The sequence below is a fragment of the Pagrus pagrus genome (assembly GCF_965226575.1).
Source record: "Pagrus pagrus genome assembly, chromosome: 10".
Classification (NCBI taxonomy): Eukaryota; Metazoa; Chordata; class Actinopteri; order Spariformes; family Sparidae; genus Pagrus; species Pagrus pagrus.
In genome coordinates this window covers 26429259-26455324 of record NC_140194.1, presented here as the reverse complement: position 1 = coordinate 26455324, position 26066 = coordinate 26429259, and the positions used below count along the sequence as shown (strand labels likewise).

The following is a 26066-nucleotide window of genomic DNA, read 5'->3' as shown; positions in this document are numbered from 1 at the left end:
GAGAGATTAGGAACAGTAAGTCAGCAAGAAGTCGGTAAAACAGTAAAATAGGCCGTTTGCACTGTTATGTAAGACCTTAGGGATCATGATCACTGAAACCTTTTATTTAGCCCTGTTTGTTCTGTGAGTGTTCCTGAATCTGTGAGCATCAGTGTATTGCTGTGTTTATTAGGCTCTATCCTGAGGGAGAGAGGCAGCTTTAGTTTATTGCAACAGCCCATCCCCACTCACACAAACACCTGGAGGCACAAAAATACTGAGTGTCTTTAAATTTGGCTGCAGCACACCTGCCACAAGCTACAGCGAGAGGCTGCAGCACGGAGAACTCGTTGACATTAAGCATTAAAGAATGTGTGGCTGAGAGTGTAAAGTAGAGGACGGTGCACATCGGATGTTAAATTTCTTAAAGGTTCCATAGTGTAGAAAGTGAGACAACATAGACTAGGGACTTGTTATCTGCATTTTCTCACAATTTTGAGTTACTAACTTATGACTTAACTAATGAGTTCATCAGAAAATAACTGGCCAGTTAATGGATAATGAAAATACTCATTATGTGCAGCCCTATTCAAGTCTTTGTGTGTTGAGTTGAAACTGTTAAATGACCTGAGCATCAGTTAATCATTTATTTATCGAGAACCATTACTTCCAAATACTCTGAAATGTGATGATTTGTTGTTGTCTTAGTTTTATTTCATTTTAAGTGGAACCTTCTTCTTCCTTCCTTCCTACTGTCTGTGTCAGACACTCACTCTGCATTACAGCCTCGTCTCTTCCTTCTCACTCAGTGCTTTTATTATTTTCCCTTGCAGCCTGCTGGTACTTTCTGCCTCTACAAATGAATGGCAGGAGTCCGGGATGAATACCAGTGAAGTGCATGTCGGAGTGTCCCCGTAGCCATGCATGTTTTTTTTTTAATATCAATTTGTGTGCTGGGATGGCCCACAGGGTAGGACATGTGTTTTTATGGTTGACTTGCTCATGAGCTCCTGCAGGGCCCATTACCGAGCAGAGAGAAGGCTACATATGACACAGTTACAGCTGGTTTGTGCAGTGTGTATGTGCCTTAAAGTCTGCTTGTGCCGATCAGAGCTTGACAAAGCAAACAATCTGTCTACGTCCACGTCTTTATACTGTGACCCCTATCTTACAAAATGTCTCCCAAGATTGGTGTAATGGCTCATCGTGGAGCGGTCCACAATTTAATTTAACGCTGGGTCGATGTGTTGAATTCATGAAAAGAGTCAGCAGGAGAGGAGAGGAGAATGTAAAGATTCAAGGAGAAGTGAAAAAGGGAATAAAGAGTCACTTGGGCTCCGGCAAACAAATCTTATGCCCAGCTGCTTCTCACTCTTCAAATTCAATGTCCATTCAGCCAGGCACTGACTGAACACACTTAAGTGATAGGCATTCTGGGAAAAAATCCAAGCATCATTGTTATCAGCAGCAGACTTGAGCCAAATTGAATCACTTTAACAAGCCACATCTCTTCAACTAAACCCCACATGTCTCCTGGCAGACCTCTCAGCGTCACTCTGCATGTACTGTACGCATTGTGTCGGTGAGGAAGCGACAGATGTGATACCATTGTGGATTTGTTGTAACTGGCTGGGATTTTCCACTATAAAGCTTATTAAGGCGTTTTTTCAGCTGTTATCCTGCATTAGAGCTTTTTTTTCCTCGAGTGTCAGTATAATAGCATATTGTCATGGAGGAATAATAGGCCTCACTGAGCTGAATAGCACTTCAGTGAGGAGGAAGAGAAATCAGGGCAATACGCATTCCCCCTCCCGACTATCTATAAAGTATTCATATCATCCCCGGCTCAGTGTTTATGTAGACAGTAATTCATTAAGTAGAAGGGCTTTAAATGGTGCAGCGGAGCATGCCTGAGCACTCAGCATTATACTGATAAACTATACACATCCCTGTTGATTCACTGGAGGACAAGTCGCTTCCAGCACACACAAAAACACACAAAATTTAAATTTTATTTTTAGTGTTTGCACAACTTCAACTTCACACAGGACAACACACTACATGCAGGGTTCAGATCTCAACACGTGTCACCGAATGTGTTTTTGATCATGAAATTGCTCCTCAGCATCTGCTTTGTTTGTTAATTGTGTTAGTGTGACTGACCTCCATTCCTGCTGGGCTATGATTACCCAGCTTCCCCTCGCTCACGAAAATGTGCTTGTGTGTTTTTTATAGATGACAGATCTCTTGACTTGGCACTTTTCCCTGTGGCTGAGAAGCACATGGGGACGTTTCGGTGTCCTTGCTAAAGGGCAAGCTATGCCAGGGCGACGAGGCCCATAAACCTGTACATCAGTGGCTCATCATGGATATGGCTTTTAAGTACATCAGAGGATACTAAATACACAAGTCTGAGAGGGAATTGCATGTAGTAAACGTCCTTTAATGTCACACTTTAACGAGAGTCTGACTTTTGTGTGACACTTAATTACTTGCATTTAAAGAGGCACTCAGTTTGTCATGAAAAGTGCTATCTATGAGCTGTTTAATGTCCTCTGTGGTGCAGAAGTGAGCTTTCTTAAGTTTGTAGAAAAATAGTAACGTGATGTCGTTGTGATATCAGATTGATTTGATCAGGAGGCTTGTATTAAAAAAAGGAGGTGTGGAATTTAAAAGTAGGCTCTTAGAAGGCAGGGAGGGTCTATTGGATTATGATAGTTAGGAGGAGATAGTAGAATGTAAAGGTGGATCGGTGAAATAATAATAGGAATTCAAGTAGGGATGCATGCCGATTCTGATAACCAATAGCTAATTACCTGCTTCTTATGGTGAGTTATTATTTTAAAAGAAGTTCCTATAACCTGTAGACAACATGTTTGGCTCTCCAGTCTACGCTGTGTGGCTCTACTCAGGTCGTCTTCCTCTCCTCTTCTCTGTGTTTATTGGTGGACGGCGATCTAACTTTCAACATGCAGACAGTCGCCAACTGTATTGAGTTTGTAAATGCTGCTCTTGTTAAGTCAAAATGTCCAATATGCATCGTGCAATCCTGAAATAAACAGTCTTTTGGGCAATCAAATCTTTCACTCAGCTTTCTATTGTAGAATAATCATGGGGGAGTAAAGTATCATTTAAAGAGTTTGCACAATCACGTAGAGGTTATTCACTAACTAAACTGGCAAAGCCGGACTCCTGACTGACGGCTCTTCTATAATTTATGCTGTTGTGGTGTTTTGTACCTGCTGGTCTTTTGTTTTTAATGGATTTTTTGGCTCCGTCTCAGACACTCGTGACATGATTTAAAACTGATGATTGACACAATGCAAGTGACCTGAATACCGACTAGTGAATTCACACATTTCCTGGCATGCAGGTGCACATTTATCAAACTATCTGATCTCTAACACACACACACACACACACACACACACACACTTCTCGTCATGACGGCTGACAGCTGTGTGGCTTCTCAGCAGCAGTCCTGCATGTCTCTCTCCATGGTACTGAAATCCCTGATGTGGTTGGCTGGGTCGACCATCTGGACAGGACACAACAGCGTGTGTGTGTGTGTGTGTGTGTGTGTGTGTGTGTGTGTGTGTGTGTGTGTGTGTGTGTGTGTGTGTGTGTGTTTGCGTGCGTGTGTGTGTGACTCTGTACATGTACTGTGAGTGTGTGTGTTCATAAGAATTTTCCTACTTATGGCTTGACTAATACCCTGATTTCCCCATAACTTATCAAAATATTGGAGCAGCGGCAGAGATTAAAGCTCAGCAAGCTGTCTGGTTGACATTTCAATCATTCTCGTGATCCAAATTTAAAGATGTCATCTCTCAAATTGAGCCGTAAAAATTATGTGTTCCTTTCACAAAATAAATAAATGGCTTGCTGCGACTAATTGATTTTAAGTCTTTGAATCTTTAATCCACATCCATCACGGTTCAAATTAATTTCCCGTGAATGCATCAGTTAATTGTTAACTGTACAGTTAGAACAATTCATTAAGTCAATGTCATTATTAATAGGTTAGGTTATCTAGATCATGTCATTAAAATTCACATTAATTGGAATTTAAATAAACAAAGGCCCCATTTATAGATCACAAAAAAATTCTACTCTTGCCTCCGTCAATTTCTCATTTCCCTTCTGTTTGAATTTAAAGTGCAGCATTTAGCTCTAAGCTTTGCTCTGTGACCTTTACAATGTAATTAAGTCTATACCCCTTGCTAGCATTACATTTGTATCTATAAATAGACTTGTTTTGACACTGGGAAGACCTTGTACAGTATGACCCAATAATCATGAAAGTTTGCAGTAATAAATCAGACTTCTTCTCCCTCCTGGGTGTAAAAATAGCCTCCTCCTGCTGCTTACACACACACACACACATGCAGGATCGCACCCTCACAGGTCCTCCCCTGACTCCTCATTAAGAACTGCAGCAGTCAGGGAAGGATTTCAGGGTTGCACACGCTCCTCCTCTCACACTGGTGCAGCGATGGGTCGGTTCCCTCTTTCCATGGCCCCAGGGATGAATATCTATAGAGGGGGACTCTATTGTCTGGACTTTATCCACTGTGGCACAGAAGGCAGAGGAGCCTCAAGGTTGAATGCATTATCGGGTTTTCAGTACACAAAAACGAACAGTCTGCCAATCAGTGACTACATATTAATATCATCCTGTGGAAAATGGCATTAAACTTTAATTATCCACATTGTTCTTCACATGTTGTCTGGCTTGTTAGCTGTGTTGCATTTGCCAATTAGGGCACAGATACAGGGCCAATGCTAATTCATCAACATAATGAAACAGCGAGCAGGATTGTCAGTGACGTTGATGTAATTAGGGTGAAAAATGCAGAGCTGTCAAAGTGTTATTTTTAGCCCAACAGAAGCTATGGTGCAACAGCATCAGGAGGGCCAGAGCACACTGTGCTCCGTTATGTGTAAATGTTCGGCCTCAGTGTCAGTCACTGTGAGATCCTTTGAGAGGAAAAGGAAGCAGATGGAGCAGGCAGACTTGCAGTGTTGCTGCATCGGGAGGATTTCCATTGAGTTGGGTGATTTTGGATCTCTTTGTGTGGGATAAAATGGGGTGAGGAGGTGTACAGGATTCGGGCTGGTTTTTAAACACAGTTTACAATTAATTACAGTTACAAGATAATTACAATTAATTACAAGATATATTAAGAAATTTCACTCGTTGGTCGATCAAAGACTCTGAAACAACATTATTCGTTGGGATTGTGTGCAGTCTCTCTGTCGCTCTCTGTCTCTTATGCATGAGTGTGTGGGTAAAGCTGGCATATTGTCAAGGCTTGTTTCAGTTTACCAAGTTAGATAACACCTTATTTTTGTTATTTTAACCATCTTTTTATTTTTTTCTTCATTTTTAAGGTAGATGGCAGTAATGGTTTAGTAGTTGAATTGTACAACGTAGCCTCCTGTTTGCGATCTAGCACACATGTGAACACTTGAATTGTTGTCTTATCATTATGTCATATTGAAAGAATGTGATGAACCAAAATACTGTTGTTATTGTTTATTAATACATTTGTTTAGTTTATTATAAAGAATATTTGAGTGATTTTTTCTTTCCAAAGTTAATGAGCTGGAAAACATCAAACCAATCTGTCAGCACTGGCTTCGAGGAGCACAGCTCAGCCTGTGAGAGAGGGTTGTTATGAAACCTTCTGCCTTTTCTTACGCATCCAAGACCCACCGATTCTCCATGGATGACTTGCTGCTGAATCACTGTCTGCAACTCCTCCTGTCTGTGTGTCTGTTGCTGTGTGGTTCTGCCACACACCATCAGGCAGAATGAAAGGTGCCTGCAGAGTATTGAAAGTTGGGATAGAGTGCTTGGCCAGATTTTTCTTTACTTCGACAACAACTAGCCTGTCTCATTATTTCACCAAGACTTTAACACATTTGTTTAATCTGTACAAAACCAAAGTGTAAAAACAAGAAGATCTAGATTCGCAGGGGGGAATCTGCCAGCCTCTTTATTGGGAGCAATAACTGGGAAATCGATGCTAGTTGCCTGGTGCTCACCTCAGGTCATTCCTCCCACACAAGAAGTAATCCTGCATGTACACTCTGGTTTATGTAGGGATTAAAGAGACAAGATATAAGGTGTTAATTATTGAGCTTTAGAGGGCTTGGTAGGTGGGTTTTGTTTAAGACAGAGCCAGATGAGATGTTTCTTCAAGCTAACTGGCTTCTTCTGTCTGAAGCTTCTTAATTAGCCTGTTGACATGAAATGGGTGTCCATCTCCTCATCAAGCCCTCGGCAAGAAAGCAATTTAGCATATTTCCCACACACACGTCCATTTCTGTTTTCAAATTACCAGCACATGAAGGGCAAGACTAAAGCCTAAACTGTTGCATTTCACATTTCACACACTCTGCTCTTTTGGTAAATCTTTGCTCTCTCCTTCGACTGCGTCGGACTAAAAGCCCGACAGCAGGACTCTGTGGGTCCAGATTTTCCTCCTGCAGGGTCCAGCTGTTGCTGTGAGGCCTGCTCGGACGTTGACAGCCTCTCATCTGAAGCCAGAATGCGAGCTCATTCAGTCACATTGTGCTTGGAATTAATCAGCTGTTTTGTTCCTGAGGCCCTCCTTCTTAATCATTCACTACAATCACACTGTGCCTCCCCCGGAGAGCGACGGAGGGCGCGGGGCCGAGTGAACAAGAGAGTTTGAACATAAAAGATATGTGGTGAGCGACTCAGAAGGAGGAGGAGAGAGACAATTATAATACAGTACTTTTATTCTGCACGAGTGTTCCCAGTCATTAAAAAGCAAGCCCTTGAGTACAGTGTTTGTGGCTGGATGGCTAAATGTTCTGTGTATTTATAGCTGTTTTGCTGGGCTGATTATTGCTGGCTGTTATTCACATGCTAACTGTTACATTTGTAATTCACAGGGAAAACAAAGAGGTGTATTGAGTTTGAATAAATCCATCTACCTAGGGAATCGGTGCCCTTCTGAATAAATAGTGTTTTATTTACCTGATTTACAGCACGGAGATGAAATGTGGGTCCATATTGACAGAAAGGATAAGTGGGTGCACAATTTTAATTCATTTGACTAGTGACTGGATCTATTGTTCAACCTACATTTACTGGTGCTCTGCTGGCTGGTGTCGAGTACTCAAAAAGCAGGTGGCATTCGACAGAGGAAGGTGGTCAATGAAGCTCATTAACTGACATTTTGCTCCTGTAATTTACTCTCATGCAACGATACAGCAGATAATTCATCCCAAATTGTCATTGAGTCATACATTTAGATTGTTTTGTTTATTTTAAAGGAGGCAAAGTTTTTGTACAGCTGCTGTTAAACCTATAATAAGACATTTTGGGAAACACACTTAGTCACTCTCTTGCCAAGAAGTTAATGTTTTATATATTGTTATCTACAACACTGGGCTTGCAAAACAAAACCAAGTTTAGTTCCTTAATGCGACATAACAGAGAAAAAAGAAAGACAAACTAATTTATACAATGGAGCGTGGAGTATGAATGCTGCCCTGTAGTCTGACGGTACGGCAGTGGATACTTCTGTATCTTTTGCCAGATGGCTGTGACTGCTGGGGTGGGTGTTGTCTTTTAGTAGTATTAGTAGATGAGAGGATCAACACCACTGTCATATCTGTCTGGTAAAGCTGCTGTAAGCATTGTTTTGCAGTTAGCATTCCCTCTCTCCCTCCTCTCTACGTCACCACATGTATGCGCTGCAGTAATCGGCAGACATACAGTAGAAGCAAACAGGAGGATCCTGCTCTCTGTGTGTTCATTAGCAGACAGGACCGTCTCTTTATGGAATTCTCTGTCCTGATTGGATGCAGTGGGCAGGGATACCAAAAAAATGTTTTCCCTTTTTACTGACCAAACACTCTATAACAGTGATCACTGTTGAAATATAGAGCTATTTAAAACTTACTGTAATAAAAAATATATCACTTACAGCTGCTTTAAATGGAAGGCTACAACCAGCAGCCAGTTAGCTTCACTTAGCATAAACAAGAAACATTTGGAAAGTGAGGTTAACCTGCCTCACTTATTAGCACGTTTACACATATTTGTTAATAATCCTTCACATTTTAGACATTTGTGGTAGCATGTATATTAGTCACATATTGGCTCAATAGCAATCAATCATTCTGTATGACCATATTTGACGATAGGTTATTGAGAGTTTTCACTCAATCACCTCCTAATTACGGCTTCTCCATAGTGAGTAAGTACGTTTGCATGAATTAAGATCTTAATATGCTTTGCACAGTGTGGGCATGTAGCTTATTCTTATGTAACAAAAGACAAAACTACAAGTGTTAATAGTGTCCAAATTACTCTAAATTGAGTCCTTTTTTATCTTTCGAGCTGGGTTGATAACTGTCAAACTGCTTGTGAATAAGTTATGAGCAAGATGTCACTTCAGAATGGGGAACAGACTGAGTGATGAGGTTTTTCAGGAAAAGCTCTTAGTTAATAGCCTAGGAGTTGTAGAATAGGGTATTAGGAAGGGCTTTTACAATGACTATTAAAGAGCAACGAAGGCAACGAAGATGCAGGCTAAATAGTAACTAGAAAATGAGTAATATGTGTTCCCTATATAAAGTGTTTGCAGGAGCTCATAGGGGCTAAACATCCATGAGATTACCCCCTTCTCTCTGCGTTAGTGCTCTATATACTCTTTATGCTCTATATACTGATTCATGACCTGCTCGAAAACAGATTTCTAACTGTAATAAATCGCCCCTGTCTAACAAGAGGACCTCAATGTACTGCACGCTGCTCACTTAACCTGTTAGCTTGTGAATCAGAAGTAAATAGAAAAATGAAAAATGACCAGGAAGAAGAGACAGCTGCACACTGAAGCTTTTGTCGTCTCCAAATAATAGATGCTTGTACCTTATAAATGATTCATCTGGAATAGAGAAAATGTTGTTATTATGTCGAGGTGGGATTAGGAAGACTCATTGTGAATTATTAATACTCCAGGCTGAAATGTATGGCTCCCTTATGATTTATGCTGCATCGGCTCTCAGGTCGGGTAACTCTGTCCAGGAACTGCGCCCTGTAGACGTCACAACTGTACATGCTGCATTGTTTACAGTTTCATGTGGAAATTGTAAACCATAAAATATTTTTCAGAGGAGACGGTATTGATCCATTGTCTCTTACCGCGGGCAACATACCCATTTTTCCTGCTGATCTGCTGAGAAAGTGAAGGATGGCTCATAGTATTTATCGAGCCGCTGCCGCATGTGTGTCGAGGAGTGTGCGGTTACAAGTCATGAAATTCTGTCTGCACCCGAGGCAGCCTTGTCAGGGAAATACTGCAGGATTGCACTCTCATATAATATAAATGATGTGTTATTCCCTTAACCTTGCAGGAAGAAACTGTATATATCTGAATTTCACTGAGCTCGTGTGCGTTTGTTGCACCACTAGTTTAGGTACAGTATGGGAGGCCTGTTTTGCTGTTGATGCTCGCTTTGATTTTCTCAATCAAGCCTCGGCTCCTTTATCATGGCAAGTCAGCTCTCAGTGCCGTGAAAACCTGTGTCAGGAAAATGGGAACAGTGTGTCTATTGATCCCAGTGAAACATCATCCCACATAGACAGAAAGCAGGTATCCTTGAGGGACAGGCCCTGCAAGTGTGCTGTCGGTGGTCAAAAGTACAGCAGGAGTGCGCCTAGTGGCCGTAACTGTGAAAGACGTGGTAGATTTATTCTACATACCAGTGGGTGCAAATCCCTCGCATGGATTAGGATGTTGATGTTATATGACAGGATTTGCATCAGTGTCACTTCAATTTTGACTTCCCAGAAGATGATTGTTGGTCGTTTTATTCTTTTTTAAATTATGATTTCTTTTGCCGTTGCTCTGACCATCCCGTTTCTTCCTCCCCAGGCTTTCGGCCAGGCGTACACCAACCAGCGTAAGGTTGCAGAGGATGGGGAGACCAACGAGGAGACGTTGCTGCAGGAGTCGGCCTGCAAGGAGGCCTACTACATGGGCCGTCTGTTGGAGCTGCAGACGGAGGTGACGCTAAGCCGTTCTGTGGCGTCCAACGCCCAGGCGGAGAACGAGAGGCTCAACTCACTCGTGCAGGAGCTACGAGAGGTGAGGTAGTCCGCAGCAGACAGGGGATTTATCACTCCGTACAAGACAAGGAGAAGTCAGTCAAATGATAGATCTGAGAAAACAGCATGGTATTATCTGACAGTGGAACACATGAATGTATATATATCCCTCTTTTAGTAGTAGTGGTTTACATGATTAAGATGTTTTTATGTATACATCGTAATACGATAAAAATGCAAGATCCCTCAGGAAGACTTTTCAATGGCATGTCCTCTTTGAATATGCTTCAGTCGTGTATTAAAGACTATTATGCTTTTCCGTTTTTTTCCCTTTCCTTCAGTGTTTTATGTTCTTGTGCATGTAAAAGATCTTGAAAGTTAAAAAGGCTGAAGTCTGCACCAACAGAAGCTCCTCTCTCCCACAGAAAACACTGCTCCTGAAACACCTCATCAGAAGTCCCACCTTTAATTCTGTGACTTGGTGACATCACACTAAGTCATTGTGTCACACATTTGCTTAAAGCCAAAACAGAGTTGTTGTGTTTCATACAGAGCTGCAGCACTGAACAGGTTGAGAAAACTTTTGTTTTTTGGAACACTAAGGCATGTACATTTATTCTAGTAGTAACCCAAAATAAAATTATGAACCTGAAAATGATCATAATATGTCCCCTTTAAAAATGTGGCAACTGGTGATAACATTTTTGGTCTGTTAGTTTTAAAATGTATTATATGTTTAAGACATGCAAAATAAGTAGTAGTTGCATAGATTCTCATTTATTTTGGAAGTTGTGGGGACTAAATGGATTTAAGAAATATTAAAATCTGCAGCTTAGTCTATGGTTATGAAAACTTTGTGAAGAGTTCTAACAAAGGTACCTCTGGATTTAGAGAAAACTGGTAAAACATTATAAACATGCAATTATTTAGTTTTAAGCTGACTATTTTCCGGTTTCTGCCTTCTTTATGTACAGTACATAAACATACATGAGGTCAGTGTGTCTGATAAAGGCCCAAGGGTCACAGTGACAGGCAGGCAGATAGGGGGTCAGACCTCACACAGAGAAAACAATATGTATGTGTGAACGTGCGTTGATGCATCTGTACATGTCTGCAGCCACTGTGTCGGGCAGTGCAGGAGTTCGAGCGGGGGTCAGACGCCGCGGCCACGACCCCATTGTGGGGGGCAAATCCGGTGCTAAGCTGGGGAATAAGTGAAATGCCCTGAGCTCGGCACATGTGAGCCTCGCTGCTCTCATCACACAACTAGCGATACACCCACAGGACACACACTCATTCACTATATTCAACAGGGAGTGTTGTGAGGCTGAGTTGTTACTGTGACACAATAAACTGAGATATTCCAAATTATACAGTACGCTGAACAAACCAATATTTTCAATTGAGACGCTGCTCTTTCTCACATAAACACCTGTCACCTGTTGGCATCATGATCAGGGCTCTTTGAAGATGCACTCGTCTCTTTGAAATGTCTATTAACGAGGAGCAGTCGCCAGATGTTGCAGCCGCACTGGGAGATTTTCATTTGTCAGAAGTCGCATCTAATCAAAAGGTTTTTGCAGGTTCCAAGCAACTTTTCACAAACACCCATCTCCACATATACAGATTCAAACTCCTGGGAAAGTTAGATTCAGCCAGTGAATGTTTGCTTTTGCTGTTTTCAGTCAGAACATGAAATAATTAAGAAATAAGTTGAAATCCCAACCATACAAACATAGGACATTTAACAAATGATATGTTTTTATAAGCCTAAGCTTACAAAAAAATGACTACAGTTATCCAAAATGTTATTGCCTTTATTTTGATTTAAGTCACAGCACTGTCAGTGCATCCTCCGTCCTGTCAACATTTTGTATTTATTCCCCATTACCACTGCATCAGTGGTGTTAATGATGAATGAATACGAGATAGTTGGACCTCTGCCATATTTGCCATTGTGTCATGAATCCAATAAAGCTGTCTGTGCTGTGAACTCCAGATGAGGGGTGAGTCGCCCAGTTCTGCCCCTGTGGCGGGCTCGTTGCCAGCGTTGTGTGCCGCACTGTCCCTGACCCCGGCCGCTGTAGCCCCTGATCAGAAAAAGCCTCTATAGAGCCTCACTGACTGATAATTGGCTTCTAATCCTGTGCAGTTCATACCCAGCTCAGTGTAAATCCCTGCATTGACATGAATATGTAATTGGACAACAACAATACAGTGCGCTGTACAGCAGTGTATTATTGTATGACTGGTTATTTATGGGAATACTGTTTGTTCTTATAATGTCATTTGGTTTCTATTATCTGATCCTGTATTTGCAGTAGCCATTCTACTGTACTTCTGTGTACTTTGCAGTTTAGGCTCCATTAGCTTCTGAATATAAGAGCTGCTGTCAGCAACTGTACAAATCAAAAGGTTCACTGTATCATAACGGTCTTTAGTTTCAGTCCAGTTGCCACTTCAAATAGTACAGTCATCCCCACTCAACACACACACACACACACACACACACACACATACTGAGGTACTGAAGAGGCCATATGTGTCTCACGTCTCCGAGTTTCTTCCTCCTGTGCTTGTACCCACCCACCCCTGACACTGTCTCTGGGTCAGCACTTCTGCCATATGCACAGCGAGCTGCAGGGGAGGTGCAGGCGGCTCTGCATTGAGACAACTACACACATGCGCACATATACTGTAAATTCCACTTTATATAATGCTTCAGTCAAGTTAGATTGTACTGTACATGTCTTCGTTCAGAACCTCATTCCTATTCTGCTCGTCATTTCTGACTTGTGAGTACATCTTTAGGAATGAAACCATGACTGTGGGAAGAGATGATTTTGCTGGTCTGTCACTATATTCCCACCGCTGTACTTAGATTTATGACTTACGTGGCTGGTGCATTACTCTAATCGGCAGTTTATCCGCTCCAGCATATGCTCATGTTTCTATCGGTGCACAGCAGGTGACCCGATGATAATAATAATGATGTGTCTGGAGTCAGAGGGTGCTGACTCATTGCATTTAACATAATGAAACTCGCTGCCTCATTCCCATGCCATCAGAGGGGAAAAGTTTGCACGGTATGTGAGGGCTGAGATATGTTGATCCTCAGTACGAGACAAGTCTTCCAATCGTAAGCAGGAGGGAGAGTTTTTAAACTTTGGCTGGGATTAAGGTTATGAACCCTTCTTTCTCCAACTTATCTTCTTTCTCTGCTCCAGAGTAACGAGACGCTGGAGCTACAGAGGAGCAGGATGAGGGAGGAGATCAAGGAGTACAAGTTCAGAGAGACCCGGCTGCTCCAGGATTACACCGAGCTGGAGGAGGAGAACATCACGCTGCAGAAGCTGGTGTCCACGCTCAAGCAGAGCCAGGTCAGTATGAAGGCCGTCACCATTTTAGTACCTCAGAATACTTTTATAAAATAAATTGTCTCATTGCCTCTAATGATGAGGCACCATATGCCATCTCCGTTCAGATGCATGACTCAGACTAAATTTCGAAATATAGCCTTTGAATGTGGTCGCCTTTATGTCTCGGTATCAGTTCCAGGACGATAGAGTGATCTCATCTAGTTGTTCATCATCCTTTATTTCCCATAAGGACTTGCTGATCCCCCGCTCAATTACATAAAGTTTAAAGTGTCTTTATTGGCTTAAGACTCAATTTCTAATACCTGTGCTGGGCTGGAGTAGAGTAAGGTCATATATCAACATTAAATAACTACTTTTTTAACTGAAATAAAAAGTTAATGCTTTCTCCTGCATATTTCTCATGATGCAGGCGGTTTTTCAAATTTTAAGACGAAATATTGTATGAATGCACCAAACCTAACCAACATACTATGATATAAATTACAAGGTGCTGAGTTTAAAAGCAGTTTTTAGTGCTTGATTTAAGTCAATATTGACTGGATCTAAATTCTATGGTAACACGTTTTATAATGTCTAAAGTGTGCTTTTTCTTAACTTCTCACAAAGTAAATTTTTGTAGTTACTGGTCAAAAATATCTTATTACACTAAGGTGCAATATGTAGGAATTGGCCACCTGTCAAACTCATACATAAAACAAATAGCGGCAGCATGCTGGTAGGCAACCACCACCTGCTGCTACAGTACATATAGCTGCCATTAGCTAGTTACCGCTAGCACAGGAGCTATGGACCAGGACAGGCCAGGCCTAGCTGCTTAGCATGCTCACTTGTTTTCACTTGCCTCATCAGCAGATTTTTTTTTTTACTTATTACAAGCAAGAAACCAGTCAATGACCAGGGATTAGAAAATTCTAGCAGTATAATGGTTTGACAGTATACTGTGGTATGAACATTGACAGTTATTATTCCATGCACACTTGTTTATCTGCAGTATTGAATTTGAGTGTATGATTGTTATACAAGGTGAAGTTGTCTGTCAGGACATAATATTATCAGAAGTTATATTAAAGCATTTGTTCAACTGAAGAAAAAACAAACAAAATAACTTTTTTTTTTTTTTTTTTAATCCTTTTTGGGGTCATTCGAACTGATAGTAATATTGTATACTGTGACACTGTGAAACTGTGATATTTATAAAAATCTCAATCTCAATCCTTAACAAATAAGATTCTTGTGTTTTAGAATTGAATTAAGTAATTAAATTACATGTTTCCTTGACGTGTTCTGTCCTTTCTCCTCCTCCTCAGGTGGAGTATGAGGGACTCAAACATGAAATCAAAGTACTAGAGGAGGAGACTGTTCTTCTGAACAGTCAGCTGGAAGATGCATTACGTCTGAAGGATATCTCTGAGGGTCAGCTGGAGGAGGCCCTGGATGCCCTCAAGAGTGAGCGTGAGCAGAAGAACAATCTGAGAAAGGAGCTGGCCCACCACATCAGCCTGAGTGACAGCGTGTACGGAGCAGGGGCCCACCTGGCGCTCACCGTCACTGGTGTCGAGGGCCTTAAGTTCCCAGAGGAGACCAACGGCACCAATGGCACCAACGGCAGCACCATCCCTGCTGCTAATGGCAACAATGAGGACAGCAACCGACGCAATGGCCACCTCCACACAGCTGCCGGATTGGCTAAGATGAACGGGGAGTACCGACCCGGGCGGAAGGGAGAAGGCCTGCACCCCGTGCCGGATCTGTTCAGTGAGCTCAACCTGTCGGAGATTCAGAAGCTCAAGCAGCAGCTGCTACAGGTGGGTCATAAGAACAGGCCTCACAACAGAGTCAATCAGATTACCCATAATATCCAGTAAAAGTAAATCAGCAGTGCTGACTGCTTGAAAGCACTTAGTCTTTGTTCAGGGCTTTTAATCATGAATGTTCCTTTTAAAGGTCAGTGCTGACGTCACTGGAACATCACATTGTTTACTATCTAGTTGATTTCAGTCACTTTAGAGCTGGTTCAAATCCTAAACTGAAGATAATGTACTGCACAGAAGATGTATGAATTGCAGTGTAGAAACTTAGGGGTCTCTTCAGTCGTCTTGCTAAATTCTGTGTGGGCGTGCGTCTGAGGTTGTTTGGTGTGTGACATTTCTCTGTGCTCAGTGCATATTTGTAAACTGATGAAAGCAGCCCCAGCAAGGAAATTACAAGGTGATGACAAGAATATAGACAATGGCACAGCTGCAGTCAAACCATAATGACACAAAGTACATCTGGTGAATCATATAATGCTTATACAGTATTATTTTGACAGTGAGAGACCACACATTACACAGGAGCATTTTAGCCCATATGAACTCTATAGCACATGTTTTACATAACATATGCTTCCATAAGTGCTCATGCCTTAGTGGAAGTAATAAAGCCAAATCATAGCAAAAACAAGAAGAGTCCAGCAGTGGAGGCAGTACATTTGCGTGTACTATAGGGAGCCCTGTCAGGGAGATTATCGTCCAGTAGGCACAGGGAACAGATGCAGAGGCAAGGCAGAGACAGAGAGTTTAGAAACAAGGGGACAGAAATAGTCCAAAGATGGAGGGAAAATGCAGAGTACACTTACATTTATACCGCAGTGAGTTCAAGCCTTCTGCTGTGATAAGCTAAATCCATATAAACAGAGAGTATAAATATAGAGCTTACATAATGTAGTATAGCAGTCGTCTTTCTCTTCCAGTCACTAACGCACTGAGTCAGCTGAGTACACCACACGCTCATAAACATGGAATAGGCCCACAGTATGTATGTCTCAGGTAGATTAGATTCATGCTGAAATCTAGTTAAGTAATTACTGCACATTTTTGCCTTCGCTTAACTCCGCTGGGAAAATAGAAAATGAGATCAGTGGCTGCTACATGAGCGGTGTGCCTTTCTCTGTAAACACAATTACTCACTAATCAATTTTCTCTTTGGAGACGATTATTCTGGAAAAGATGTTAACGCCCGCAGCCTCTAGCTTTATAATTGCCAGTTAAATTGAGGAAAATCAATTTTGTCTTTCTTCAGTATGGACGCTGTTAAAAAATGTTCATAATATCACAACAGTAGGTATCAGTTATCATGATATTTTCTTCTCCTTCTTGATTTTCTTGTGTTTGTTCACTTCCTGGCGCATGATGATGGTTGCATGGTACATTGTCCTTATCTTTAATAGCCCCTTAATGTTATGGATTTCTGCAGGTCATATTGATTATACATTAGCATAATGGAGTCCTGCTTTTCTGTATTTTCTAACAGTGGAATCTAAATATTACTACTATTTAAATTTGACTGTGGGGAAATGCTATAGTTGGTGGTCAGAACTTGGAAGTCACACATTTTCATCTGTTAACATAACAGGAAACATCAGTGCAGTGAGTTCTATAAAAATATATAGATGTATAATATGATAATAGTTAAAGGATAAGTTCGCCCCACAAATAGATATTCACTCATTATCTACTCACCCCCATGCCTATGGATAGTCGGGTGAAGTTTCGTAGTCCACAAAACAATCCTGGAGCTTCAGTGTTGCAGCATTCTCCCAAACAACTGAAGTAAATGGGGACTTGTTTTAAACCCCAAAAAAACCCACATAAAATGGATCCATACAGCTAATCCTGCATAATCCAAGTCTCTGGAAGCCCTGAGATCTCAAATTAATTTGTTCAGACATTACTTACACCCTCAATGTGTTGTCGAGCTTGTGCATCCACTTCAGAAGGGTTGCGTGCTAATACTTTTAGCTTAGCAGCTATAGTGAAGATTTCAGCTTAGAGAAGGGTGTAAATAATGTCTTTTCAAATGAATTTTGAAAGTTGAGCTTTCCGGAGACTTGGATTACGCTGTATATGGCTATATGGTTGTTTTTTTGGTCAAGTCCCCATCTACTTCAGTTGTTTAGGAGAATGCTGCAACACTGTTTTGCTGTGAAGCTTCAGAAATGTTTTATAGACTACAAAACTTCACCTAGCTTTCCATCTGCATGGGACCAAGTAGATAATAACTGAATTGTCATTTTTGGTTGAACATGTCTTTTAACTAATTTCCTTGGACTCAAAAACACACTGTCCTGGGTTGTACCGTTAAACATATATGCAGTATTGTATTTTCCCCCCTCTGTCTTGACTGCCGCTCATGTCTTAGTGTATCCTCCCTTCCTGCAGGTGGAGCGTGAGAAGACTGTGCTGCTCATGAACCTGCAAGAGTCTCAGACCCAGCTGCAGCACACACAGGGCGCCCTGAGCGAGCAGAGCGACCGGGTCCACCGCCTCACAGAGCGCATGAATGCCATGAAATGTCTGAATGGAGACAAAGAGCTTGATGACCTACAGGAGAGGGAGAAACCTGATGGTGGCTCCTCATCACCGCCAGCCAACGGTCACCATGATCCGGATATCCACGGGTTCGAGATCCTGGAGTGTAAATACAAGGTGGCGGTGACGGAGGTGATTGACCTGAAGGCGGAGCTCAAGGCCCTGAAGGAGAAGTACAACAAGGCTGTGGAGGGGCAGGGAGACAACCACAGTGATGACAGGGTCCAGGCACTGAGTGAACAGGTTTGTCATCGTCCAAATCTTTTTCATTGGAGGGAATAAGCTGTTTTGCATCCCATGATGTTGCTTCTGATTTTGTCCAAGCAGGTAACTCATTTGGAGCGCAGTTATCGTGAGAGCCGGGAGAGGGTGGTGAGCCTGGAGGCAGAGCTTAAAGGAGCCGCGAGCACAGCCACAGAGAGCCAGGGCATGCTCAATGCAGCACAGGATGAGCTGGTAACCTTCAGTGAGGAACTGGCCCAGCTCTACCACCACGTCTGTCTGTGCAACAACGAGACACCCAACCGTGTCATGCTGGACTACTACCGCCAGAGCCGCATCACACGCAGCGGCAGCCTGAAAGGCTCAGACGACCCTCGCGCTCTGCTCTCCCCTCGCCTGGCACGACGCCTCGCTGCAGTATCTGCAGCCTGCTCCTCCGAACCCCCGCGCAGTCCCATGGACTCCCCATCCAAAGACGGCCATCACAATGAGACAACAACCAACACAACAGACCCTCCATCCCTCCATAGCAGCCCCACCCGCAACCCCCCAGGCTCCCCAGTCATCAGCATCTCTCCTTGCCCGTCTCCGGTGCCCTCAGAGGTAGGCGGGGACCTGCGGAAGGAGCCCATGAATATCTACAACCTGAACGCCATCATCAGAGACCAGATCAAACACCTGCAGAGGGCCGTGGACCGTTCGCTGCAGCTTTCCAGGCAGAGGGCTGCAGCCAGGGAGCTGGCTCCGATGCTTGACAAGGACAAGGAGTTGTGCATGGAGGAGATACTCAAACTGAAGTCCCTGCTCAGCACCAAGAGAGAGCAGATAGCCACACTCAGACTGGTGCTGAAGGCCAATAAACAGGTGAAAAATCATTTTTTCTTTGTAGGTAATATCTTCAAGGAACATTTGTTTATCCATGCAAACAAAATAAATGATGCAATATCTCTGGTAAACCAATCATTTTTGGGGGTTTTACAATCCAGACTTAATCTGAACTAGGCCCTACATGTTGTAATTAAATGTTAAATTATCGTTGCAGACAGCAGAGGTTGCACTGGCTAATTTGAAGAGCAAGTACGAGAATGAAAAGTCGATGGTGACAGAGACCATGATGAAGCTGAGGAACGAGCTGAAGGCTCTGAAAGAAGATGCCGCCACCTTCTCGTCTCTCAGGGCCATGTTTGCCACCAGGTGAGAGGGGAAATAGAAAGCCATACAAGCTGGGAAAGTGAAACTTTGTGGAATTTGCAGAAATCTCCTACTAAATCTTTGTTTCTTTGTAGATGTGATGAGTACGTCACCCAGCTGGATGAGATGCAGAGGCAGCTGGCGGCAGCGGAGGACGAGAAGAAAACGTTGAACTCCCTCCTCCGTATGGCCATCCAGCAGAAGCTGGCGCTGACCCAACGGCTGGAGGACCTGGAGTTTGACCAAGAGCAGACCCATCGTGGCCGTGGCCCTAAAGTGCCCAAGATAAAAAGCAGCCCGCCCAAAGTAAGTCGCAGAGGCACCTTGACAGCTCCCTCCAGCCCCACCAGGCTCCACAGCCCCTCCATTATCACCACCCACACCCTGAACACCTCCCTGACCCTCCTTAGTCCTCCCTCTGTCGAACTAACCGCCTGTCCGTCCATGTCTGCCTGTACCCCTGACACATTTTCCGAAACAATCCGGACCTCAACCCTGCCTAACATCAGCTACCCTAATTTGCCTCTGGGCACCCATCCCATCACGATAGACCCTGAGTGGCTAACCTTAGAGTTCAGACGAGTCATTTATTCAAGACAAGACTTAGTTCAACTGTCCCCGTCTCACAGCACCACTCGCCCTGTCTCAGTGTCTCCTCACCTTCGACGGAGGCGATGACTCATCATCATCTCCACACCCAGCACCAATATCTGCTAAATTCCCGCAAGCCTCTGGATTAGGTGGGATACAGAGAGGAGGAAAAACTGGTTTAACCTGTCTTTGGTTTGAATATGCAGAAATCCCCAGGATGAAGGAGCTCCTGTTAGCTCGCTACATCCTCAGAAACAGCCCAGAACAGCCTTTTGGTTATTGTTAAGGTTGTGTGAACATCGGACTGCGTAGATTTTTATAGATATCTGGCATCTTTCTCTGCATTTTAATAACTGCTGACATAAAATGTGACATCATGTATCACTCTTTAGAGTACAGGGATGGGTTTCGAATTGGAAACCAAGCACTGCAGCATTTGCTTCAGCATACAGTGACTCACAGCACCTCCCTGTGGCAGACTGCATAAATTACATGTCTTTTTGTGTATTTTTCGTAAAATGTATAATGTTCTATTCTATTATATGTTAGGAAACTATATTTCCTTAAGGGCACTCCTGCATGCTTTGTCTTGTCACATCCAAAGTTCTGTCAAAAAGCATTTGACAGGCTCAAAGTGTGTTACTGAGTCGTATAGAAACCAGTCAGACCTCCTCTCTGTGCCTCAGCCTCATGCCTGATTCTCCATCTTTTAACTTCTCCTCTTACCTCACTAAACCAATCCATGTATTCCTCCACTGATGGTCAAAGTCTTGACTAACCTCTCTCACAGTATTTGTCCACCAGATGTCAGTGTCTGAGCACATTTCCATTCTCCTTCCTGTCAAATGCTGTTTGACACCTCTCTGTCTTCGTATCCTACCTCAAATAATCAGATATGAGTGAAACAGCTTAAATAACATTAAGATACCATATAAACTAACAACTTTTAAGTGGAGCTAAAAGGAAGACCGACTTACAATTGAGTTCATGATTATGATTGAGCCGTGAGCAGCAGGTGATCTGGAGTTGAGCAGCGTTGTTCAGCATTAGCCTCACTGTGTGTATCCTTCCCTGTTTGTGCTGTACAAATCAATATAATAATGGCTTTTGGAAGTGTGTGTGTCTGTTGTGTCCATGTCTCTGACTCATTCAGTGTTTTGTGTTTCCCACTTCCAGTGCTGATTGTCTAGCTGTGCAGAGACTGGCCCTGTCAGTGTGGTCAGATGAGACTGGTTTACATTATTAGTTAGATTCACACTTTGCAAGCATTTACGTTAACTGACATGCAATAGAAGCAGTCACTTAGGTTGTACTTAAGTACTTCCACCTGGTTCTTCTGCTCTTTTGCTTAAATTTCCCCTCTTGCTCTCTCTGCATCTCTGCCTGCATTTACATTGTGCAACGCTGATTTTCACTGCAGGAAAATCAGATTTCTTACCCAAGAGAAACCCATGAAGTAAAACTACAAGAGGATGATTATCCTCTACATTATGTAAAATAATTAATAGTATTGTGCTTTAGTAGTGCCATAAGAACATATACACCAGGAGCAGACTGGTGCTTAAAGGGACAGTTTGCTCCAAAATCAAAAATGCATATATTTCTTTCTTTAACTGTAGTGCTACTTATTCATCTGGATTGTTTTGGTGTGAGTTGCAGAGTTTGGGAGATATCAACTATAGAGATATCTGTAGTCTTGCCAAAAAACCAAAACTAGTTGGCTTCTGGTGCCTAAGCATAAAAAAAGAAACATGAACTAAATACAAAAAGCACTGTCTGTTTCCACCTGCCAACCATATCACCATGCAGAAGGAAGCATGCCTCTATCCGTGACCAAGAGGCTGGCTAACTAAGCAAGCTAATGTTATAGCTCAGCTGAAGAGGATGCTTTTAATGTTTACATCCTGCACTGTTACGAGTCACTGGTCCATGAAAAGATGCATGCATGATTGTCTTAAGTAACCCGCTCATGATTTCTGGAGACATTGCTGTCGAGTTTTTCTATGTATTTTTCTTTTTGGGTGCTTTAAGCACCACAAGCTTAGTGCAATCCAGTTCCATAAGACTGGAGACATCTCTATGGCCGATATCTCCAAAACTCACACCAAAACAAACTACATGAATAAATAGGATTTCAGGTACAGTAAGAGAGAGATATTTGTTTTTGATTTTGGGGTGAACTGTCCCTTTAAGTATGAAAATCAGAGCTTCCATAGCAGCAAACCAGTAGTAGTCTCTTTATCTCTGACAAGGCCTCCCCCTGTCTAGTCTTCCGTGTTTTCTCTGTTGTATTGTCTAATCTGAGTGTCACCACTCTGTATATTTGTCTAATTTATCAGTCTCTTGTAGATTGTCAGCAGCCTGCTGCCTCAGTACCGTCACTCTCCCCACAACTAAGGCGAGGGAGAGCCTCCCTAGTCCGCAGGTAACAAGCTGTAAAACCGGTTAGTAGTAGGCTCACTGACATCTATCTATCTATCTATCTATCTATCTATCTATCTACCTATCTATCTATCACATGCCACAAAATTGTAGATGCAGCAAATCACATTCTATTTAATGCACCTTTAATATTTTAATAGTTGTCCTGCAGCTGAACAAGATTAATGGTTAATGCATGCTATCACTTTACATTACTAGTTGTGAACAGGTTATGGGTGACAGCCTTATGCTGCATAAATAATTAATAACAACTCTGGCGCGGCAGTGAAGGAATTGTATTTTACCTTGCATGTATTCTTGCATGGCATTTTTTTTATACATGCTTTCACTGTATATATAAACATCTAGATTCAAAGTTCAAGATTAACCTTCAATGTCTTTTGTAGTTTTCTCTCTTACATACTTTTTACATGGCAGACATTTTGATTTCCCATAGTTGTAATTGTCGGTGAACTGAGAGATTCATGCAAGGCAACAAGGAAACTGCTGACAGATCTGATGTCTGGTTTTATTGATGTGCTGGTTAGCCTTTATCTTCAAACCTGTGTTGTTCTGTAGAAGTTCTCACCACTACTTTATCTTGAAGTATGATATGAACAGCCCTATTTTTGTCTCTGGGGTTGTTTTAAAGGAACAATTGGCTTTTTGGGAAATACTCCATGCTTGTATGCTTTCTTGCCAAACTACTGTAGATGTGAACTCATGAATGTACAATGAATATGAAGCTGCTAGCAGCAGGTTAGCTTAGCTACGCACAAAGATTGGAAACTGGAGGAGACAGCTCACCGTGCTCTGTCAAAAGCACCTTAAAGGTTCATTAATCAACGCAGTATATCTAGTTTGAATAGTCTGTACAAAAACGTAAAAACAACAGTGTGTTTTACATGGAGGTGAGGCTATACGCTGGACTATTTCTTGGCTCGGCACAATAACTTCCTGTAGTGTCTGCCAGTTGCCTACCGTCCTCAAGATGACAACAAGACTACAGGAAGTGAACTTTGGACAGATTTTTTCACCTTATGACGGAGCGAGGCTAGCTGTTTCCTTCTTTTTCCAGTCTTTGTGCTAAGCTACGCTAAATCCCTGCTCACAATAGCTTTATATTTAGCATACCGACATGAGAGTGGTATTCTCATTTCAGTCGCCAGCAAGAAAGCAAATGTATTCCCCCCCAAAGAGTTGAAATTTTTCTTTAAGAAAACCATGTCAGTATTTTTTCCCTCATCACGTTGTTGGCTGTTTTCTTTGTTGATTTGGTTTGACCTTATCCTTCCAACTACTGTTCCCTTCTTTTCCAGCTCTTAGATCGCTGGTCTTTTTCACTCAATCTTATTTATTCTCTTCTCCTGTCTCTCTGCATTCTTACAGTCCTAAATATTTGGCCGACCTCCAGGAACACCACACTGTCCTGATCGGGAACAGTAGCCTTCTCTCCCCCTGCGACCCTCGTAACTGTCTGGCCCAGCAACTCCAGCCCCCCGGCACCTAACCCTGCTGCTCCGGCCCTGGCCCCGGCCTCGGTCTGGAAGGAATCATGCAGAGACAGAGACACTCTAGACGGGGGTTCCCGCAATTTAACTCCCCCAAATCTAGCAGTCCAACCTGGTGCTTACTGAACTCTGTGAATCCTCCCCAAGCCCTACTGTACATGGTCCAGCCCTCGGCAGGCCTCGTGGTTACCCGGGTCGCAGACGAAGAGCAGGACGCTCTCTTCTTCTCTGGAAGTCGAAGGACTGAACTGAGGCGCAAAATGCCAGAGTGACAAATCACGGGAATCTTCTCCCTTATTCGTATCAGTATTTATTTATAATTTATTTACTCTATTGATAATTTATTTACACATTGATTTGTGAGGTATTTATTACTGGAATGTTTTTTCTGTGTTTGTTGGTCATTCTTCAAGATGGAAATCAAGTTTTACTGCTGTGGTGAAGAAAAACCAAAAGCAGAACTTCTACATTGCAAAAGTTCTTTCGGGCCTAGAGAACAGGTTTAAAACTGGCCTAACCATACTATACGGCATTTCAAATGTTAGACTTTGTCATTATAATAATCCAAAAAATAGTACGCTGGGTTTGACATTGCAAACAGACTAATGAAGGTAAACATTTTATTACAAGAAAGTTATTTCTTGTGGTGGTGGTGATGGGTGATTTCAACTACCTTTCTAACGTCACTAGTCTTTCTTGGGATGCTTGTGTTTTTTTATACAAAGATTTTTTTTGCAAATCATGTGCATAAAGACTATTTTATACCTCCTATAATTTTTATTTATTTTTACAGCAGACTCTAGCGACATGGTTGTGTCTGTAACGTAGCCCAGATCTCTTCAGAGACTGGGATAGACGAGAGGCTGAGCGTTTGAGATCAGGACTAGGGCTGTTGGCCTGGTTTTTTTGCCTTTTGAATTGCACAGGTTTAAGTGACCGTGGAGTGAACTGACCTCCATCTTTTTAACCTTAATTAAGAACAGAGAATCCCCCCCTTCTCCCCAAAGGTGTGCCTCTTCTAGAGTTACCATCTTGGTCATGTCAGCATTGTACTCTCACCATAAAGTATTCTCTCTTTTCTCTGTGAGCTCGGTCACAACCCCAGATAACTGCTACTATCACCTTAGTTGCTCCTACAGTGACAGAAATGTCAATCAGATTGATATTTTCAGTATCCCAAATTACACTTGTCTGTCTCCATGTTTATTGTCTCTACATGCTTCCTCCAAACTGTATGCAGTACTGTCCAAGCACAATTATGCACTATGCATTATAGCAATACAGTAGCACGGGTTGTGGACTGATTTGATTAAGATGAATCAATCAATCTGTCACCATGAACTAACCAGCAGGCTGACAAGAAAGGCAAGCCAGCAGGAGTGTCCCCAGCTTTCTCAAACAAAATGGAGGCACAGCACTTCTGTCATTAGATGCTATCAAGATATTGTTTCGTTTTGAAACACTGTTTTGATCCGAGAGGAACGGGGCTACGTCAAACCAAGATGGATGTAATGTGTAGCGATTGTTGCATAATTGAAGTCCCATCTCTCTGTCGTTATACCATCATAATGTCTTTAAAGTTAATCTTCTCCTCACTGCACTGAATACATACTTTTCCAGATGGAGATGAAACGGATCAAGTGAAATAACATAGCCAGTATAGTGTTGTAATGACAGATAAAAGCATTTCTGTTACATCAGCAATGAATGAGTGGATCTTTTTGTTCTCAGTGTGTACATTTGTTGGATTTGTCTGTGTTAACAGTGTAGATTGTTACATTTGCAACTACAGAGTGATGAAAATGTCTGTGGTCCAAAAGTAGCTTCTGTACCCGTGCAGGCTCGTCAGTGACCTAACTCTCTTGGTTTGTTTGCACAATATAGCATTGGATGGAGAGAAACTAATTCAATGAAAGAAAGAAAAAAAAACTTGGAAAAAAACTGGTTTAAAAAGAATGATAGCTGTACTACAGTGGATTTGACAGTTTCTCCACCTTTAAAAACAGTGTTTAATTGGTTTCACAAGTAAATAAAAGACCTGCCCTTGGATTTGTATGTGACTTTGTGTTTGTGTCTGTTTTCTATCTCATCATTAGACTGAAATGAACTTTTTGCCTCTGAGCCTGGTACCTGTATCCACGCATCCACACAGAGAACACACAATAGATTAAAATGTTAAAAATAAAACCAGGTATAACCCTCATACTGTATATGGCTGGAACGGGTGTGGTCAATGTGCTAAATTGAGATCAGTATGTAATATACATGTAATAATTTTAGTTAAAAAATGTAGAAATTAACCAACACTTTAACAGAATGTGAAGAAATG

The 26066-nt window shown here is 42.2% G+C and overlaps 1 protein-coding gene across 7 annotated transcripts in view; it reads left to right on the top strand.

The window, feature by feature from the left end:
- The window catches only part of bicd1a (bicaudal D homolog 1a), a 36851-nt gene extending 11059 nt beyond the window's left edge, over window positions 1-25792 (top strand). Inside the window, exons 2-10 of one of the 7 annotated variants that reach the window (XM_084365058.1) lie at window positions 9900-10112; window positions 13300-13452; window positions 14760-15257; window positions 17652-18044; window positions 18129-18887; window positions 19066-19217; window positions 19310-19520; window positions 22145-22230; window positions 23616-25792. In XM_084365058.1, coding sequence (XP_084221184.1) covers window positions 9900-10112; window positions 13300-13452; window positions 14760-15257; window positions 17652-18044; window positions 18129-18887; window positions 19066-19217; window positions 19310-19520; window positions 22145-22230; window positions 23616-23736 — 2586 coding nt within the window. In that variant the 3' untranslated portion in view covers window positions 23737-25792. The other 6 variants (XM_084365057.1, XM_084365061.1, XM_084365060.1 and 3 more) reach the window with 6 other exon arrangements.
- The last annotated feature ends 274 nt before the right edge of the window (window positions 25793-26066 follow it).